The sequence below is a fragment of the Argentina silus genome, assembly GCF_951799395.1.
Source record: "Argentina silus genome assembly, chromosome: 1".
NCBI classification, from domain to species: domain Eukaryota; kingdom Metazoa; phylum Chordata; class Actinopteri; order Argentiniformes; family Argentinidae; genus Argentina; species Argentina silus.
The window spans coordinates 9,328,809-9,350,626 of NC_139655.1; the positions used below are offsets into that span (position 1 = coordinate 9,328,809).

The 21,818-nt window shown below is 44.8% G+C and overlaps 1 protein-coding gene across 1 annotated transcript in view; it reads right to left on the minus strand.

The window, feature by feature from the left end:
• drosha (drosha ribonuclease III) overlaps positions 1-21,818 on the minus strand; it is a 51,221-nt gene that overhangs the window by 20,160 nt on the left and 9,243 nt on the right. The window contains exons 16-24 of the mRNA XM_083682768.1: positions 19,826-19,933; positions 18,794-18,901; positions 16,371-16,509; positions 16,149-16,209; positions 15,839-15,898; positions 14,600-14,699; positions 13,187-13,289; positions 7,817-7,887; positions 2,913-2,957 (exon numbers count right to left, since the gene is read on the minus strand). Coding sequence (XP_083538894.1) covers positions 2,913-2,957; positions 7,817-7,887; positions 13,187-13,289; positions 14,600-14,699; positions 15,839-15,898; positions 16,149-16,209; positions 16,371-16,509; positions 18,794-18,901; positions 19,826-19,933 — 795 coding nt within the window. The remainder of the gene's footprint in view (positions 1-2,912; positions 2,958-7,816; positions 7,888-13,186; positions 13,290-14,599; positions 14,700-15,838; positions 15,899-16,148; positions 16,210-16,370; positions 16,510-18,793; positions 18,902-19,825; positions 19,934-21,818) is intronic.

Below are 21,818 nucleotides of genomic sequence, written 5' to 3' on the forward strand. Positions count from 1 at the left end.
ACTGAACCAATGGGGAATTCTGAGCTCCCGTGTCAGCGTAAATGACACACTGGTTAATGATTTTGGAAAGCTGGCAGCGATGATGTGCTGGTGCGGAGTGAGAGAACAGGAAAGACAAAGACGTGCATGTCAACCAGGAACCGTTCTGCTCCACTCAACAAAGCCAAGAGGGCCGATGCAAACGCTAATGTATGCATGCATGCCAACTTGCACACACATAATTACCCTGTGCAGCGGCCGCTGGGACGGCTGGCATCACCATAAGCCTGCGCCTCATTACAGCTGCATCTCTTTCACCTAACTCTCGCCATCATCCTCTCTGCCTCGGGGCAGAGAAGCACCTTGTAAAGCTTTAGGCAGAGCCCTTGGGCATGATTGATGGTTCTTCTCCTGTACACCTGAGGCTTCACAGTCATAACTAAAAACCCAAAGTCTTTATTTGTAAAGATGCTCAGATAAGTATCTCCTGTTAAAGGTCTTTGAACTTGAAATTAAGCAACATAGGTAGAGGACCACCCTGATGAAACCTCAGTTTGGAATTATGGCCTTCGCCCTTAACCTCCTAATGACCATGGAGCACACAGCATTGGCAGTCCCTCCCTGACCACAAAGGACTGTAAGATTGATTCAAGGGCCCCACCCTGGCCTCTGTGGCTACTGGTGTGGTTTGGGTTTCTATGGCTCCCTGTGCCAGCAGCTTAAGTCCCAGTAGTTATACTCTAAGTGCTGACACTAGGCATACAGACAGACAGATGTTTGGAGATCAGTTGTACTGTGAAAGAACAGGACGGGAAGTATAATGTCATGTAAACTACGACAGACATGCAGAGAAAAGTGCATACAGACAAGTGCTGGCAAACGCACTGATACACTCTCACACATTGTCACACACATCAGAGCCTGAGCAGTCTGACGGTCCCTGGAGGCCCCAAGTGATTTGGGACTGTAATCCTGTTACAGCATCTTTGATCTCTTCTTCCAAATCCTAATTTCAAACAAACATTGTCTCTACTTTCAATGTTTCTGGGCAGATCATGCAAATCAAGAGGTGTTGGTGTGTGTGTGAGTGTAAGTGTGAGTGCGAGTGAGAGAGAGAGAGAGAGAGAGAGCGCGAATGAAAGAGTGAGAAAGAGAGTGAGTTTAAACACGAAAGAAGATTATGGTCTCAACCTACAGTGAGAGCAGAGACGGCAGCAGCTAAACAATGGTGACGAGGGACAGGCTGACCGGGCATGCGGCTGAAAATACAAAGAGCTCAGTCTGCTCCAGGCGCGCGCCCATGCAGCCTTGTAGTACGGTGTGTGCTACATTCATACAGAAGATATTGTAAACCTCAGAAGAGAGGGGGAGGATGTTGATATCTACTGTACCTGTAGGTATAAAAAAAACTGTACTTTGTAATGACAAAGCTGTGTACTGATACATAATACTGAGCACTGATGTAGAGTATATGCCAGGTAGAAGATCTTGGCTTCCCCACATACACAAATAATTGTCCTTTCTTAGGTGGGAGATAGGGAGCGGGAACCTTCAGATACCTTGACCCTTAGATGTTTGGGGGGGTTTTTATCACTAAAGCCTCCACAGGCACCCATGGTCATCACGGGCCGCGAGCTCCCAGCCATACAGGACATCTACTCCAGGAGATGCAAGAGTAAGGCCGGGAAGATCATCAAGGACTGCAGCCACCCCAGCCACGCCCTGTTCTCTCTGTTACCATCTGGCAAATGGTACCAGAGTATCCAGACCCGGACCAACAGGTTCCAGAACATATTCTATTTATGTGATAAATAAACTTTGATCATGAAATTGTGGCTTGTTTTCTATACATTTACACCAATTATGTATGTCATTATGCTATATTCAACATGTAGCTCAATATGTAGCTCTAATGCTTCTTAAGTCCTGACTAAACACAACCAGCGTATTATTTTTGCATGATATTGATCTAATTCAATGATTACACTGAAAACACTGATGTCAAACAAAGTATGTCCCCAGGCGTTGGTAAGTAATGAGGGGCAGGGGGTTCTAGTGTTATAGAACTTGTGCTGAATGAAGAGAGTTGACAGACTACAATTATGTGTAATGTGTGCTATGTTTTAAGATATTTTACTAGTGTAACAACAGGTAGTCTGATATCAAAATGTTTCAGAAATCATTGTATAGTCACTGAGTGTTTTCTTGAGATCAACGGAAATAATTTCCAAGACGCCTCAAAGTAATTAATTGATTCAAGACGCCTCAAAGTAATTAAAACTGGATCACTCATCCTACTGCCTCTACTCACACCCCCTTATCCATGCTGTTCTGAAGTTAGCGAATGCTAAAACATAACACGACCAGCATAGGAATCTGTCTTCGACTGTCAGGTTGTTCATTTGAGTTTCATACACTGCAGCTCAAAATAGGTGATATTACGATATTCCAGCTATTGATTCATTGATGACATGACGTGTATCGTTTGCCACATCCATTTGTTCATTTTCCAGTGAAGCTTCCAAGTCATCAAACCCCTTAATTTATTCATTGCCTCCCTCATTAAATTATTCTTGTTTTATATTATTGTTTTGTATTCATGCTTAGTTAGTAAATACATTTTGTGTGCATTTATTCCTGTGCTTGTGTCTTTGTGTGAACGATTGCATCTCTGAAAACTTTAGAGCTTGCCTCCTTTAGAATATTGAGACTAGATAATGGTATAATTGGTAAAGTAATGTAAGCATAATTCAGAGTTTAACTCAAAGATCTCTTATCAAATATTAATTTATTTGTAATTTCTGATTGATTTGAATAAAAGCAAATTAATCATAAGTAATTAGAATATTAATAATTCATAAATTATTAGAAATATAAAATATCTTGTTTTGATGTACAGTAAAAGAAAACTCAGAAAACACATTTCAACCAACCTGCAGGGGATGGGGTGGGTAGTTGATCCAAACCTCCCGTAGGTCCTGTTAAAGGGAAGAGGAGATAGAGATAGAGATAGAGAGGGGGGGGGGGGGGAGAGATTACTCAGTGAAAGTGCTTTGAGAAACCATTGCCACCTCCATTGAGGCCACTAAAATAACAGTAAATGAGTCAGTGTCTCATTTCTCAACACAGAGGTCTCCTCGTCGACGATCAGAAGCTGCAGGAGAAGCTCCTATCAAGGCACACTGGCAATGCTGCCCTCCTTTCCATGGCCTGAGGAGAGACGTGCAGCACATCAGCCTGTGCCTTGTTTCCCTCCGGTTGCCTTACTCCGTCAGAGCCGTATGTGGCAGGCACAAACACAACAGGACTAACGGTGAGGGATAGTGCCCAGGCTAGTAGTTTGTTGCTAGGGGAGATGCAGGTCAAAGCCAGTTTGGGGAGTTGGTCTCATACTAGGTGAGTCATACTGGTGATGGTGTTTAAAGGGTTTCACAAGAGGAATGAGATACACCTTTAAAAAGCTGCATGCCCGGGGGGGTATCGTATGGTTGGCCGCACTAAGCGCACAGACCCCCCCCTCACCTACCTACCAACCAACCAACCTACCTACCTACCGCCTTGAGGAGGCGATGAAAAATTAATGAAAGTGCTCAATATGTTTGAGCAAATGCTTCCATTTGGGTTTGCATCTCTTCCAAAGTAGAAAAGCACTAAAGCACATATCAAGTATTGTGCCGACATGGACCCACAGGTGAATACAACATCATATGGGCATCAATGGAGATAGCATCACTCAAAGGTAAGTCAATAACACTGACTGATTCAGGTGAACACTTTAAGGAATTCTAAATATTGAGGAAGAAGAGATATGAAGAGATAGACACACAGACACATACAGTGCGTGTCGGCTTTGATCAAGGCGTGTGATTAAAATACAAACGTGGGGTGCACACAGTCCGCCCACATGCCGCATATACACCAGAACAGCTAATGTTTCAATTATAGCCATTCCTAAGACAAGCCAGACAACAGGTTTAAATGATTAAGGCTGCATCTAGTGGGGATTTAAGAATAACAACGTTGGGTTTTTTTCCAGAGTGTGTGTGGCGTAATTACAGAGCACAAATCATCATGTGAATCACTGCCATTTGGAGGATGAGCTCTCTCGCTACAAATGAAAAACAGAAGAAAAAAAAACATTTTATTTGCATTGTAATGTCCTGTAATGAGAGTTTAAATGGAAAGTAAATGAAAGCAGGCTGACAAAAAGACCAGAGAAGCCCATTGGAGATAGGCTCGTAGGCTTCAATCAGTGCTGCTGCTAACCTGAGCAAATCAGTCTCCCACTCTGTCTCAGTCACAGGCTCAGCACAAGCCTGTATGTACACATTGTCAAGTTTGCGACTGCTCCTGTCTCTGATGATAGTCCAGACCACTTGCGATTGCTGCTGGATGGACACTCATGATTGGGGCATAATGGTGCTCCTCTCTTACATGGTCCAAAGCACCCCAACAAATCGGTCTCTAGCTGCCTGCAACCTGTCAATCAACCCCTAAAACGCACTACTGCAGTGTAGAGCTGGTTGAGATCAATAAGGACACATTGATTGCCTATTGATCAATAGCAATGTAAAAACAGACAGTCCGGAATGCTCAAGGTGATCGTCAAATAGAAGTGTTTACTAACAATTCCTTGAACTCTTTCATAATGATTTATGTTTGTATACTATATATACTGTAGAGAGCACCTCCTATTTGTGTGATGTGTTTTCTTTCTAGACTCCTACTTAACCGAGGACACAGCAAAATGAGAAACCCACACACACTCCCTCAAACAGAAGAATAGCAACACTGGAGAGAAATGATCATTCTGTCTAAAAGGAACATATACATAGACAAATACAAACAGAAGAACATTTTGAAAACACTGCAAATCCAATTTCAAAACAAAGAGAGAAAGACTGTTACAGTAAACATGGGCATATATTAGTCATTTGGTATGCTAAAGGAACAAAGCACACTTGTGTTGTAGGGGACAAAATTAATTCCAATAGTGGCGGTGGTGAGGGTTAGGGAGCAATGTCTCCCCTTGCAGTGTTTGCTGGGCTGAGGTAGCGGAGTGGGAGTTGTGAGACAGCCAAGTATCTTTACCTGTGTGAGGAACTGCAGCGTGTAAGCCTAGCACACTCTACTGGTATGCCCAGAAACAAAGAAACACACACACACAATCAAATTCAGGAACATTATACCTTTTACAAATTGATTGGATATGGACGTGTTGATTTGTGTCTAATGTACTCAAATGTTTAGTGGTTCATTGGTGCACTAAATTCATTGTAGCTCTAGTGAGCAATAAAATGGACATTACATACGAGAAAATATTAGATAATGTTACAGAAAATAGTAAGAGCTGGGATTGCATTCAGCATTTAAAAACATTTTCTTAAAATACCAGGGAGGTTTTGTCCGAGCGTCTCTCTCAAACCACTGCATCTGTCATTGTGATGGTGCACTCATAGGGGTGAAGGAGGGAGGAGGGGACTGTGCTGCTGTACCGCCACACAGGACTAACAAAGCGCTGTGGTGACCGCCTCTGTTGTCACGGCAACCCATGTCATGTTTGCTAGGATGTGTGTGTGTGTGTGGGGGGGGGGGGGGGGGGTTGTTAAGGTATACGTTTCTGCATCTGTATGATGGTATACTGTATACTCTTCACACCAACTTCAGGAACGGATTTCTGAGTGTTCCCTAATGTCAGATGTTCTGTCCTGTTCTGTAGTACTCAAGGCAACGTGACAGAAAAGATAACTGTTGCATTGTGTGAAACAGGCATGAATGTCAAACCAATCAGGTAAACCTAAAAATCAACGGGGATATTGTCTGCATGGCTAGGTGTTGATGCGACAATTGCACACATACTTTGGCAGTGGCACCCAACCCTGTATTTTTCCTCTGGTGGCGTAAATCCCTTGTTTTGCCCTGTTGTAAACACTGGGGGTTGGCTAAACTTCTGTGGCCATAATAATACCGTGGGGTGGGGGAGGGAGAGAAAGAGAGAGAGATAAGAGCAGCTTTCTCCTCAAAGAATGTAAAGGCCGATTCATGCTTCATCGGAAGCTGGAGAAAACAAAGAAAAGTGGGGCTGCGGCTGCAAATCAAACAAAGCCCACCTTCTTTGTTATGCTCTCCTGGCTGGAAGTATTCATAAAGCACCAGGATACCGAAACAAACTATCCTGAGGTAAATACAGGCAGCCTTTGTTTACTAGCTAGCTAGTTAGCTTTGTTTGTTAACTAACAACTAGCCTACAGTACAGTCTGACTTCTGCTACCCTACTTTGACTGCAGCTGTTCTCAACCATTAATTATGTAATCGGTAATATGAAAGCCACCAGAAGTGTGTACAGAAGTGTAATGACACCACTGCACACAGGCTGCGTAGGCTACACAGAAGTATGAATTACAGAGTGTTTGCAACAGTGTTGCGCAGCGTGAACCACGTACTAGCCGTACGAGTGACGCAGAAGCATGTAGTGGCCTTTAGAGTGGTAATACATTTAGTAATGATAGAGTAACTATCTTTGATCAACGTTGTTAAAAATGAAAGTGAAAGTGTTATGATTTTCCTCGGCGGGATTTTTGGCGAATTTTGACATAAGTAAACACAAGCACCACACTGTTCAAAACTCCTGAGGAGAACCCTGAAGAGGAAATGAGAGGCACACAGGCACAGAGTACAGACAAGATCATCCATGTGTAAATATAACACCACTAACAAAGAGAGGCAAAAACCTTACAGGGCACTGGAGAAAAATTACAAGGCCTTTATCTTGGCACCAGACCTCATAACTTTAGTAATGTGGTGTGTAAAGACTAGTGTTACGTTGCATACACACTGAAGGATGAAGTGGTATTGCAGACAGTGTAGATGTCTCTCTTTTGCTCTGTCATGCACATGGGACAGCATCATACCAAGTGGCTGGCGCGGCCCTGCACCACCCATCTGTCTCCGTTCAGCTCTGTGGTTGAGGTGGCCAAGGGCACAATTCAGCTGTCAGTAGCTTAGCCTCCCTGACTATCCCTTCCTCCTTCCTACACTCAATTTACACCCTCACCCCCTTAGTCCCTCTCTCCCTTACTCACTTCCATACTTATGCGCTCCCTCCTACAAGCCTTACACAGTACCTCCCCCTCTCATTTCCTCTCCTCCACTCTCATCTCCTCCTCCACCAGTGAAACAAACACCTGTGTTGTCAGTCACACCATCATTAGACTATTACAGAAGAGCTGAGCAGTAGGCAGTGTTTTGTTGCAATAGCTATGGGGTGTTTATCTGTTTTGTTTCTTTTGTGTAAGGGGCTGTTTGTGTGTGTGTGTGACTTAAAAAAACAACAACATCCAAAGATTAGTCGACCTAGCTTTTTGTGCTTTTCTGACTCAGCCTCCTTATCCACATTTACCAGGTCTTCCTGTGCCAAGGGTAAGTAGTTTTGTCATTGTCTGGTACAGTTCTTGTTTTAGGAGGAAACTTTGGATAAAGAATCGTATTTTATTTCCTGAGGCATTGCTTTAATCCACAGCTATTGAGCAAATCTGGGTGCATCTACTTAGTTCAAATCCTTGCAATAGCATGGTATTACTACAGCAGAATCATGGTCACTGATCCCCTTCTCTATCCAGAGCACCTCTTCAGTGTAAGAGAAAAACATCAACATGTCTCTCAACAGACCCCCGCATCCCACGAACTCAAATTGTCTGTTGTTTCTTGTTATGGCCAGAGGGCAGTCATCGACACACACACACACACACACACACACACACACACACACACACACACAGTGGAAGAGGAGGGAGGAAGACTGCATTACAGTATAAGTGAATTAGATTTAGTTAGTTACCTCGCCGTTGAAAAGCAACCTCCCAAAGAGCTGTTTGGCTTCCTCCAAACCGCCCTCCAAATACACAGCTCCTGGAGAAGAACAAGAGAAAAGGAAAGAGAGCATGTGGTCAGAAAAGGCACTAAATTGCAGTTATCTTTGAAATGACAATGTATTTATTCAAACCTCCCATATCATAGATATGAAACAGAGGTGTGCCATTAGGTGTTAATTATAAATGGAAAAAGTTACAACCAACAAGGCATACAGCACCCAAACCCCAGCCTGCCTCCCCTCCATACAGACACACCCTCCACACTGGACATCACCGACAACATCTTTCCTAATGGAAACTTTAAATTAATTAAACTTGGGAACGAGTTATAATTGCTTTATTAAAAGTAAGAGCGCATTTTTATTGCTTTTTTATGGTAAAATGACCTCAGGGTTCCTGCGCAGACCCACCTCCTACTGCCACAGTGCACAGCAGGGAGGAAGGGATGGGATAGCTTCATCGCCATGGTGACAGGAGATAAAACCATTGAAGGTCACATAAACAATGGGCCAACATTCTGGCTGGCTGGGTAACGCATGCACACACACACACACACAGACACACACACACAAAGTAAACAAATGTACAAAAATGTGAGTGACCAATCATTCATACAAATCAACTTCAAGGCAAAAGACACACACAAACAACAAGACACGGAACAAAAACCTGGATCGATAAGGATCACTCTACAGATGCACGCGATTGCTGTCACAGCACACAGAGAGAGCATCTGCAGTATCTGCCTCTGTAGTAGTAGTCGTTATTCTCTCTCTCTCTCTGCTACATTTGAGGACACAAATAATTTTCTCACTAACATTACTCTTGTATTTCTGGTCTTGTTCAGTTTCATTAACAGTGATGTGGAACAATCTTTGTCTGTTAAGTTGTGTGTAACGTCAGCCTGCGTCACACTTACGAAGGTTCATTCAATTTCCAAAGCAATAACTACCTGGCAAATAGGTAATATAACTGTGTAGTGCCTTTCTTTATGTGCATAAATGAGCCATTTCAGATGGGGCCTTTTGTGGTTGTGAGTATAAATGTTCAAACTGCTTTAATAGACAACATCAAACACAGATCGGGAGGATTCATCATCTGGAGAGGAAACAGCTTTCAGATGGCTAACAGGCCTTTTCCCACACATAACCCATGCACACTGACACACACACACAGTATCTATGTTGAAACCCCTTACAGCTGTATCTGAGGTCGAGACCTCTGTAATCTTGGCATCACAGTGTAAGCGTCTCATAGATCCCCACTGCAGGCAGACTGTAGACTGGGGTGGGGTTTTTTAAAGGACATCTTCCCCTTAAGAATTGGCCGACGATGTGTGGTTTGAATATAAGTCAACTACAACCCTGGATGCTCCTACACAGCAGATATTTCCCTCTGAAGACCAGCTGTAGGATAAAACTCCCACCTCTGTCGTTCAGACATCTTTCGTATTCATATCTAGTTGTATATCTTATATCTCATGTATACTTCTAGGCTGGGGTTTTTCTTGAGGTTTTCATGATCCATCACTGATTCAGAAAGTTACAGTAAGAAGAGGTCCAAAAGTGAAGACTAAAATAGTTTTGCTTCTTATTGCATTTCTCAAACTTGTTCCAAGAAGGAGAGGGAGAGGGAGGATCCTCGAGGGAATGGAAAAGGTATTAAAAATCTCAAAGTAACACCTTTGGTGTCAATCAAAGAGCCTGTGGATGAAGAACGAAGATATTCGGTTAATTCTAGCGAGAACGCTTTGACAAGAAGCCTGTCCGAGGAATAGAATGCCCTGCAGCAGTCCGATCAATCGCACAACACGCAGCAATCATTAGGCCTAGACGGAGCAAGACGATTCAGGCTTCACAGTCAGTCCAACCAGCCTGCTAAGTTACTGTACATACAGACGCAGTAGATGCAGCTCACACAGCCAGCAATTACATAAAAACTCAGAGAAAGCATCTTGCGAACCTCATGACCTGTCCAAATTGGTCTGGAGTTGCACACTGCACAGAACTGACCTGTTGAGCCCACACAGTTGAATACCCAGCCACAGAGGCTAGCACAGCTATACGTGACTGGGCCATACAAACAGTAGAGACCCAGGCCAGTTATGTCATTATGACTGCATGTCATCTGCATCAGAGAAAGAATTCTACTGTATGCTGCAGTTATCTTTTGAAATATAATTTTTTCTGAGGGCCTTTCAGTGACCAAAAAACAGGGTCCATGGCGCATGCAATATCAGTGGCTGACAGTTACATTAATAACCTCAAATGAATTATTCAAAAATGCTCAGGCTCTAATCCATCAAATAATAAATAAAGCTGTTCTCTCTCGGTTTGGTCCCGACCACAACCGACGGACACAAACACCGGCACATTAACGGCAAAAAATGAAATGAAATGAAAACTCTGCTACAGCTACAGAGGCTGCTGATTACATTCTACACATCAAACATCTTACGATTCAAAACTAAGGGTGGTGGAAAGCAAAAATAAAAGGCAAAAAAAAAGCACAAAACGAACCCTTGCATTGCTACCGCTGGAGCAATTAACAAAGGAGAAGGGCTCCCTCAATGAATACACCAGCTGCATTGTGTAAAAAATCTGATATTCAGCGAGCGAAAGATAATCCTTTCTCTCCTTTCTTTTAATAGGAAGAGCTTAGAGGGGGCCCTCAAAGATTCCTCATCTGTATCCCAATGGCTGCTGGCACTATATAATCCACAGATCAACTGTACAAGGAAATTAGGGCCATAAAACAGAGTGGGACCTCTTTCTTCTTTTTCAATTCTTCTTCCTTTCAAAGGATTGGAGGTGTCTTATCAGTGAGCAGGACCTCTGAGAGAGGGAGGGCAGGCACACTGCAGCCTCGCCAAAGAGGCAAAGTGAGAAAGTCATTTTAAAGATGCGACGGAGAGGTAGAGAGAGAGAAGAAAGGAGAGACTGTGAGGCGAACAGGCCAAAAGAGCCCAAATGAGAATGGCCCACTCCGGCAGAAGTTAATGACGAGGGATCAGAAAAGCTAGATTTCCATTCAACATTTTGAATAATTCAGGGTTGCGGGGCGCCTATTTGCATTGCAGATGCTTTGCTTTGCAGTCCTCCTCCCTCTCCCTCCTTTCTTTCCTTCTCCCTCCCTCTACCTCGCTCTCTCGCTCCACTGCCACAGAATGGCCCTGCCTGAGGGTTAACAGATATAGAGACACTCTCTCTATTCCGCAGACAGAGGAGTCTGCCCATGCAAAGTAGGAGATTATCTCCCGTTTCTGACGGAGCCCAGGTTTAAAGGTCACCATGGCGCATAAACAAATAAAACAAGGGTCACAAAACACACATACCAAACCCTTAAAGCTATCTCCTAGCCTTTCAAATAAATATGTGCATGTCAGATTTCATCACCTTTTAAAAAAAGGATGCATGGAATTATAAAAAGAAATATCTGAATTCTATGAAAGGGGCATGCAAAAGATCAGAGCTGGGTAAAAATAATACATTCCAAAATGCACGATTACAAAAAGATAATTATCTTGTACAGGTTGTCTGTCTGTCTCTGTCTGTAGTTCTGGGGAACTGTGTGATGATGTCTGTTTCACAGGAAGCAAAAGTGTGTATTGGTTTGGAATGCCAGTCCACATGCCCTGGCACCTGTCTCTGCACGTGTGTAAGTGCACAGAGTTCATCTTTGAGAGAGGGAAGGCTCAGTCAGTAAAACAGACAGAGAGAAAGAGAGAAAGAGAGAAAGAATGTGGACAGTGACAGGATGACACCTCATCTGCATGACATGCTATTCACCTCATAATGCCAAAACTGTATATCACAGAAGGAATGAGAGACACAGAGGAAAGAGAGAGAAGGAAGAGAAGGGGGAGGGAGGGGAAAGACAGACAGCTAGACAAGGGGGTCTTAAAGAAGCCCTTCGAGCTAAAACAGAAGTGAAGATGACAAGTGTCAAAAAAGGAGGAGGAAGATCAAGACAAGTAATTTCAACGTAAGCGATTGTGTGTGTGTGTGTGTGTGTGAGTTTGTGTGCGTGTCTGCGTGCTCCCTCGTCAGCAAGCTTCTCTGTACACGCGTGTGGGGCCTATTTTGAGTTCTCGATCCAAAACCATCACTGGAGGCAGCGCTCTGACAGCAGTTTTTTCACTGGCTCCTCTGTAGTATTTGGGCTGTTTATTCACTACTTTTATTAAATTGAATTTGCAAAGAGAGAGAGAAAGAGAAAGAGAGAGAGAGAGGCAATGAGAGGTAGAGACAGACGTCGACTGGTGTGGCAGTTGCCACGCTCGGTTGCGCCCGGTGATGAGGCCGCGACAGCCACGGGACTGAATAGATTACGATGCCGTCTTGGCCGATAATGAACCGGTAACAAGTACAGGGGCCCTGGGGCCGGGATGGGGCCACGCTGATGCAAGTCAGCACTTTTTCAGCATTCGTCTCTCTTTCCCCTTTTTCTTTTTTTTTTGAGAGGGGGGGAGTCAGATCTCTTTAAAGCCACCCACTCTCCTCATCTCCCATCAGGGGAGTTGAGGAATGGCTGAATTGGTTCAATCAAGATGGTGATAAGATGGGGAAAGCTGCAGACGCTGCAGCTCTCCAGGACCGCGGCTTAGCTTTGCACTGCCCAAGGGGAGAGAGAGTGGAGACTGTCCCCACAGAGAGATTAGTTTGTGTGTGTGTGTGTGTGTGTGTGTGTGTGTGTGGTTAGGGCAGGGGGTCCTAATCACAGCGCAGTCCCTAATGTACTTGCGAAAAGCTAGTGAGATTTATAGCTAGTGTGTGTGTGTGTGTGGGGGGGGGGGTGGTAGGGAGAGAGATGCTCTAGGGACTGCCTGTCCAGCCAGAGGTCAAACCACATCTCCAGAGATCAATGAAACTTAATGTGTCTAGGTCCTAATGGGAGATCCACTGTAGATATTTACACAGTTAACTACACTACTACAACAAACACACTGACCTGGATAAAACAAAGAAGAAATCAAAGAAACTTAAACTCGCCTATGAGATGATTTGAGCATGACATTTCAAACATGCTAACTTAGGGTCCATTGACTTGAGTTTTGGTTAAAATACTAACAATTAGCTGTTAGTTGCAGTGCCTAGATAAACAGAAAGTGTGATTTTTTTTTTCAGGGTAAGGAACCAAATATGTGATTTTGTAATTTGGGTCAACTATCCCCTTTAAGCATGAGAATAAAAAACACAGACACATGCATACAGTGCACAATGGCCAACGTCATGTCAGTCAAGCCATAGTCGAGATGTGTTTTTGCAATGTTGGTTAGCTCATCATCATCATCATCATCATGTGTATGTTATGTGTTGGCCTATCAGGGGGCTCACCTATGAGTGCTTCAAAGCAGTTGGCCATGGCGTGTCGCAGGTCCGACTCCCTGCACAGGTCCGGCCCATGAGCATACAGCATGAAGCGATCCAGCTCCAGTTTCTGTCCAAACAAAAACACGCAAAGATATGTAATACAGCTAGCAAGTATCTCAAGTGAGAATAAGGCCCGGCAAAGGAAACAATCACTCTTGTATAACATTAAATAATTAAGGAATCAGAAAGGGTGGGGGGGGGGGGGGGGGACAACAGGAAAAGGCCCCAAACTCTTGGGAAATGAAAAAGTGTGTGTCTGCATCTGCAGTCAGAGAGAGGTCCATTTTGTAGCACTGACAGATGTGACCATGTGTTGTCCAGCTGTGCCACTGGGCTGTAAGCTGTCACAAGAGGGAGGATCCAGCACACACACTGACAGCAGCACAGGCAGAGAGAGAGAGTGATAATCCCATAAAATATTATTGTGCAGAAAGCCAGTGGTGACCTTCATTCTGTCTGGATGGACAGACCGGGCACAGAAAAGCCTCACTCTGGCACACCTCTCCCACGCCATGTCAACCCCCTAATCTAAACTGCTCATCACCATATTACAATAAACAATGTGTTCAGTTTTATCTTTACACAATCTCCTGTCTAATCTGTGTGTTCTACAGTATAGATAATACATTGTACTATCGTCTGACTGTTAAATAACAGCAATACACAGCAAAACTTTCAGAATGCCAACTAATTACAACAACAAATTGCTGATGCTATTTAAAAAATAAATGCAACTTGCAAGAGTCTTGCAAGTGAAGTGTCGGCTTATGCTCTTTCTGAAGATATTTTTCAAGAGATAATTACAAGTGTTCTTGTGCAGATGCCTTAAGAAAAGCGTAGTAAACAACTTGGCAACTGTGTACATTGTATCATACTCACTTTCCAAGAGCGGCAAATAGAAACAAGCCAAACTGAGACTGGTGCTAATACGAATTCAGGCAGCTGCATCTTTGTATTCAGCGGGGAGCAACATGAAAGATTAACGTTTTTAATTGCTTTCTCCACATCATGGGATGATTATTGCAGTGTTCTTTACAAGCGTGCCAGTGTGGTAGTGTGTTTGGCAAGAAGCTGCCGCCAGAGAGAGGGCCGAGAGGGGAACTGGAGTACATTTTAGAGAGATCTCCAGAGGTTCCCAGGGAGCCTGCAACACTAGTCTAGACCTCCAGAACAACCTTTTAACTCCAATTACAAACCTGGGAGGGTAAAAAAAGAAAAGGGGGATGAGAGAGAGACACACACAATCAATTCTCTCTCATGTGTACCCTCACAAGAGGGTTATAACAGGAAGACAGAAACAATAAAACAGGTTTCCATCTTTGTGAAGCCTCCTCTAGGTACCAATATCAGCGCTGTGACCCCAGAGACATGTCTCACCTTAGCCAACATAGCAAGGTGCTGGTTCTGCACTATGGCTGTTCTGTAGGTAGCCAGCCCGCCTTCTTCCAGACAGGGGAACAGGTAGTACAGATGAACACTGTGGATACAGGATCACAGACACACGTTAGATCCAAAGTGGTCATCAGTGAGTGCAGACAATGAGGAAATGACAAGTTGAGCAGAGGAGAAAGAAGGGACGAACAAAAGGACCTTGGGCAAGTGTTACAGTAGGCCTCAAACTTTCCTGGGAATAAAATGTGTTTTTCCTTGACTGTGCAGTACTGAGTGCAGTACTTAGCAAATCTAAAAACATGATGTATAAAACGGCACCTGCCAGTGAATAATGATGCTCTTCTCAATTCAGCAGCTTGCTCTTTTACAAAATTCTAGTTCCTTTTTCAGTATTATTCACATGTAGAAATGTTCAGTGCAGTGGACGGCAGAGCAGAGAGTGCCTTCCAAGAGAGGCTTGGGGAGCCAGGGTGGTTAGCAGGATTTGCTCCATGAGTTAACTGGACAAGAGGCTGATAAATTATTCACGGCTGTGAGGAGGGCCAGAGAGTGGGCCGGCAGTGTCCCGCTGGATGCTCAACATCAGAAGAGTATCGGAAGTCCAGAGGAACTGCAGTTAACCATCTCCTTGCTAAACTCTTCATCCGCTCGGTTAAGAGCTGAAACCACTCCTTATTCGCACTGAACGTCAACTCCTATTACAGTCAAATCCTGGCTGCACTCGACCATTTCTATTTCTGGTTATTGACAGTTGCAAGGTTGAAATGTCTCGCTAGTGTGAATAAACAGTCAAAAACATAAATATATTAACATCTTATATAGCTATGGATTTCTTTTTGAAACAGGGGGCTTGAGCTCCCCTCTCCCACTGAGGCGTGTGTGGCGTGTGGTAGTTACTAACAAGCTAGGCCCAGGCATTTCTCTCTCCATCTCTGTGTGGAGGAGGTAGTGTCTGGGAGTAATAATAGCTACATGTAATTAGTGCCATAGTGAGGTAAGTGCTGGTCCACTCTCACCTGGAAGTCAATAATACAGTGAGCAGTCCAGACAGCTAATTGCAAGTTGTCATGGAAAATGTCAGGCCTTTAAAAGGGTACGGTAAAAATCACATACCAATCACCAGTAAATCACAGCGTTGAATGGGGGAGGAGGGGAGAGGGAGCGGGTAGGGAGAGTAGGAGGGTGTTCATGTCATGTTCGATAAATGTGCCAGCGAGATCTCACCTGGTGAGAAACTCCACGACGGCATCGCCAAGGAACTCCAGTCTTTCATTGTGATTGATCCTAGAGGTGGAGAGAGAGAGAGAGAGAGATGTTTAATAGGCAGGTCACCAAATGAACACCATCTGAAAAAAAAAAAAAAAAAACTGCTGCAAAATTTCAATAATAGGGACCTGAAAATAGCCCTTTGACAAAGAATGTATTGCATTGTCCTTTCCTTTCACAGATAGAGTTAGACCTTTTCCAGGTCAGCATGAAAAGTCCCTGCACCAATGGTCATGACACTGTTTGCATAATGGACAATAAGGAATACCTAGAAGGGGAGGGGTCATCCTGCCCAAGGCGAGACATGATGTTGATCAAGGTGTTGATTCCTGGCAATTCAGAAAAAAGTTAGTAATTACAGGAAAACAAAAGATATTCATTAATCAATTCCAATGTGTGAAGAAACTAGATAATTGTTATTTGCTAGTGCTGGATGGTTTATATCAGTCTTGTTTGGGTAGCAACTCAGAGAGGGAGGGGCGGTACTCACCCTTTTTCCTCATGTACATGTGGTGGACCTTCCTGTCTCCGTACTTAGGTTGGCGGATGCCACAGTTGGACAAGGAGTTGCGGGCATGGTCAGGGTTCATCCCGAAGTTGAGGTGGTGGCTGGGGTGAGTCATAGCCAGCTGGAGGGGGTGGGAGTATGCAAGAGGGAAGGAGAGTCAGTCACATTGGAAATTAAGCAATGTACAGTAGTATGGACATGGCAAATGCTTTGGTGCAGTGACTGTCTCTACGATGTAAAACTAAAGCCCAAGAGCACAAACTAGCAAGGCTGGAAAGGCTGTCTGAGTTTAACATCCTCCTGCTCTGCTTTTCTGAGGGAAAAGGGAAAAAGATGGTGCTCAGTAGGACATGTCCAGCGTTTATCAATCTTACATTAAAAGAATGTACTCTCAGCAAAACCCAACTCATCTCTCCACTGAGCTTTCTTTTCAAATGCTTGTTTTCTTTCAGGCAACTTCAACTCAATTTCAAGCTCCAATGAGATATATATGTAAAATGTTAAGAAAGGTTTAAATATTTATCATTGGTCCAGACGCCTACGGGTTTGTATCCTTGAACAGAAACAAATTCAACATAAAATATATTTTTGTTACGTCAAGGAGATACAGCTTTTTAAAGAGGCATTTGATATTATACAAGCATAAATCAAGCAGTGCTGAGTCCTGTAGTTTGACAGGTTGATACAAGGAACTGTTACTTCAACTCAACAAAGTGGTGCTATGTCAGACACATCAACTGGTGCACAGACAACACTCTTCACGGAGTTTGGTGTTCTTAAGGAAAGTATATGAAGTGCGACACATCAATAACCTTGTTGTAAACACAGTCCCTCTTTAAAAACATTGGTTTAAGCCCTGGCTTTCAGACAGATTGGCTGTAACTTTAGCTGTCAACATTATGATTGCATAAAGTATGGATTTGGATTTGTTGATCACTGCATCATCTACTGCGCAACAGCCTCTGGCTAAATCGGGAGTATGATCAGTCAGAGGACAGTTGCAGACTGACATGACATGAGGCAATGGTATTTACTCATTCACAGACACTGGTATTCCAAATGTTTTCTGGCATTATTCTGATCAATGCAAAGATTCTACTTTCACAATCCATTGATGATCAAGCATGCCATTATCATTGAAATTATGATTTGGATTTGGTAAAGACAGAAATATATATATTTTTTTAACAAATTAGATCCATTCTTGCCTCTTGTACAGTATGTTTTGGTGCACCAGCGCGCGTACACACATACACACACACAGACGATCTGAGGGGGAGCAGTGGAGTTGTACAGCTGAATTATTGAGACCCTTTGGGCTTTCTCTGATTTTGTCAGTATGGGTCCAAGGGAGGGATGGCGTAGAAGAGAAGGGAAAGGGGCAAGAGGTCTGAAAAGATGCTTGCATGTCTCCAACCCCACTAAATCTTTAACATGCATCCCTCAAAAGAAACTCTTCTAGGGCTAGTGCACCACTGCAGGCGAACAGAGTGAACTACAGCAGCGCAACTCCTGTGGTCCCTGGTCCTGGTGTTGTTGACTTGGTCTCTGCATATGCCCTGACCACATCAGGGGTGGTACACTGAGCTGGGAGTCCCGCTGTTGAGGGGTGTGGAGGCAGAGTGTTTCAACTGCCAAGTCCAGACACTTTCAGTCCGCTGGTATTGAACAGCAGTCAGTACTCGACGGAGCCACTGATGTACGCTTTACACGCACTCTAACCTCTCTGTGGCTCAAATGACACATAACGCGGTGGTCCGTGGTGGTCCGTTGGCAGTCTCAGATGTGTAGTGATCTAACTGATTTTTCTTTTATGAAGTGGGACATGGCCATCCCCGAGACTGTCTGTTCAATAATTCAAAATGGAGGACGCCTCAATGAAATGGCCATCGCTTGGGGCCAAATACAGGGCCAATCACTCTCACACACACAGAAACATACACATAACAAGGGCCTTGAGTGCATAATCATACGCCAGATGTACATCCCTCTCTTTTGTGTATGAATACAACACATTGATTTGTAATGTATCAGTATATGACAGCTCTCCAATATTGCTTAAGGCAGCACCACGGCTAAGAGCTCATTGGTAATGCAGATGCTTTTGTATCCTGAAGAGTGCCATTAGAGCTCACAGCCACTGAACTATGACTTACTGTTGTGTCTGGGCTACCTTACATAACCTCTGGTACCCAAGACAGGGGCATTCTCACCACATCCCTCCCCAGAGTAGAAACTCTGGCCTGGGTAAAGGCTAACCACTGCAGTGTTAAAGTCAACGTCAACAGATGCCCCAAGTGTGGGCAGTCTGTCCTGTTTTACCCTTTACGATATAACCCCTGATGGGCAGAGCTGTCAAGGTGAGGTTGTCATCCCTACTGCTAGGAGTCATGTCTGTGTCTTACCTGTAGGAGGCAGCGCTCCTTGAAGATGTAGCCAATAAGCTTGTCGAGGTGCATCAGGCACTGGTGGTAACGGATGTGGTGGGTGAGAACAGGCAGCATCATGGCATGCTGCTCAGAGAGAGAGAGAGAGAGAGAGAGAGAGAACATGGTGAAAATCAATCATCCAGTCATTATTTATTAAGTGCTGCTCTGCCACCGAGGGAGATGAAATAATCAAAAGCCCAATTGGTGTGCCGTGAGGGCGAATGAGAGAGAGGGGGGAAATTCACATTTCGACACGGTCGAATCATAACCCATTTCAACATGGCAACACACACACACACACACACATCTAAACAAACACAGGGAACTTTCTGTTTCAAACTCATAGGTTTCAAAGGTTTCTGAGAGAGAAAGATGAGAGAGAGAGAAAGTGTGAGAGTTAGTTAGAGTAAGTGTGTGAGAGAGAGCGACAATCTGAATTCTCATTAGCAGAGTCTTATCAAGCGAGCCTAGAAGAAGGGGAGCATGGAGCAGGCGGACCACACATTAACCCTGTGCCATTGCGTGAGAGCGGGGGAGCGCTGCATGTCTTAATTAGTGTTACTGGGGTCTGCGGCAAGGCCGGGGGTCCCTGTAGGTCAGCCAAATGAGCCAGGTCCCTACTAACCCAGGCAGACCTGCCACGCTGCCCTGGGGCCAGAGCAGGGGCACCGACAAGCACTCCCAGGGCCTCGTTAACCAGCCAATTAACAAAGCCAGACCTGTTCCAGTCTTCATCATCTGACTGCCTGACTGAGAAAACATTTGCATGAGTCCACTCTGAGACCAATTTATAGTGGCAAGTGGAGTATGAGTGTGAGAGAGAGTGATAGAGGCCATTTACTGACAAATCCTTACCCCCATCTTGCTATCATGTCAGACTGGTTGGCTACTTAATACCTGTGTTTTAAAAATTGCATAATATGTCTATTATTTCTCGAGAGAAAGTGTGAGTGTGAGTATGTGTGTGTGTGGGTTGGGCTAGTGTAGTCGGTGGTGGCGGTTTTTCACCTGACAGACGTCAGAGCGGATGCCTGTCTTCCAGAATCCCTGGCTGCTCAGCTCCACCGTCACCTCCCGGCGCATGGTGTTCTTCTGACGGATCTTCTGAAGAGCTTCCTGCCAACCAACCAGTCAATTATTGATCTGCTGGGTCAGAGCCAGCGGGGACAGCTCCCATCTTTTACCCCCTCCCCTCCCCTCCCTTTATCCCCCTCCCCTTCCCTCTCCAGGTAGCTCTCAGCAGCAGACTGAACCCTCCCAACATCATATGACAAACATAATAACAGCAGTGACAGCCGGCTAACTGAGGCATCGCAATGGGGCAGCATGGCTGTGAGTGGGAAAGGGGGTAGAGGATAGGAAGGGAAGAGGCTGAGATACAGCTGAAGCCTGGACTCCAATCCCCGGCAGCGTGCACACCGACACCAGGGTGTCCATTAGGACCAACATAAGAGCCTGCAGCAACAGCCCGCTCAAGAAGCAGCAGCCATTCGTTACAGGCCAGGGTGTACACAATGTCAGCCCCACAGCAGACAACTGGTAACAAAACAAGGGAGACAAGAGGGTCTCTTGGCCTGAGACAAGAGGGTCCTACAAATGAAAGCCAGGATCGAAGAGATCTGTCATTCTGTCATTCAGCCAGTGTGTGTGTGTGTGTGTGTGTGTGTGTGTGTGTGCCTGTGTGATGCTAGCTGCCGTGTCAGAATTAGCTGTGATCTATCTGAAATGGAATGCCAAGAATTTGACTCGCCAAGGAAATAAGAACAACAAAGGCGTGAATAAATAATGCCACCCGACTTTGAACTGTGCATCAAAGCGAACAGCCACAGTCACCCACACACACTGGAAGCGATGTCCACAGAGAGACAGCGGTGTGTCAACTGTACCTGTGATTATGGAGGAGTGTGTATATACATGGGTGTTACCATACACATGTGCATGCATGTGTGTGCCGACAGGCAGCTGTGGTTTTGAAGACTACCAAAGCGGTCAGCCAGGGGGCCCTGGGGCCTCCATATGGGGCGCAGGGGCACACGCACACATGCACGGGTAGATGGAGGCTCCATCTGGGATTCTCCTTGTGGCAAGGTCCTCTGTACTCTAGGGGCCATCCACTCCAAATTGACCATGCAGTATCGAAGGCCAGTTCAGACAACTGTACACCATCTAGTCCACTAACAAGGCCTCTCTATGGGTAAAAAACAACTATCCAAGTTAAGGCCTCTCACATATTAATTTTACACCCAATTCAACAGAAAGTAATAAATGATCATTTATTGTGTGTGAACACACCTACATAAGTGTACATAGACACACATACTCCTAATGATGTTCCCAGGGGCTGAACATAATAAATATGTTACTGCATCAGAGACTCTCTAGCATGGCTTTGGTGTTTGTGCACGGGGTGCACAAATTTCAGCAGGCTCCTCTGCAGGTTGACAGTGGGAATGTCAGGGCCTGTTAAGCAGAGTTCATAGTGCTACGTGGGAAACAAGCTAATTGAGCCCAGGGCCTACACAATATCTGCCCTGCTGGAGGGAGGGAGGGAGGGAGGGAGGGAGGGAGGGGTGTGTGTGTGTGTGTGTGTGTGCGCGTGCGTGTGTGTGTGTGTGTGTGTGTGTGTGTGTGTGTGTGTGTGCGTGTGTGTGTGTGAACAGTACAGTTCCAGATAAGACTCAAAACACTTGCAGTGACTTTAGCAAGGCGCTACAAGAGCCCCAGCAGCCAACTAGTGGATCTAAATCAGTAACAACAAGCAGGAATACATAGGCACCAACAAAGGCAATTGTAGCAACAGGAGATAGAGGAGATAAAGAGAGCAGATACATGCGCTACAGGGGCTAAAAGTACTACAAGAGTTGAAGGAGGAAATACATTACAGAAGCTGCAGGGGAAACAAGGGTGACGAGAGGGAAAAGGATTGGCACCAAAAGGGACAAGATATCAGCAGCTGTAGCATGGGGGTACAATCTGGGTGAAACGGGGGTGATGAGCAGAC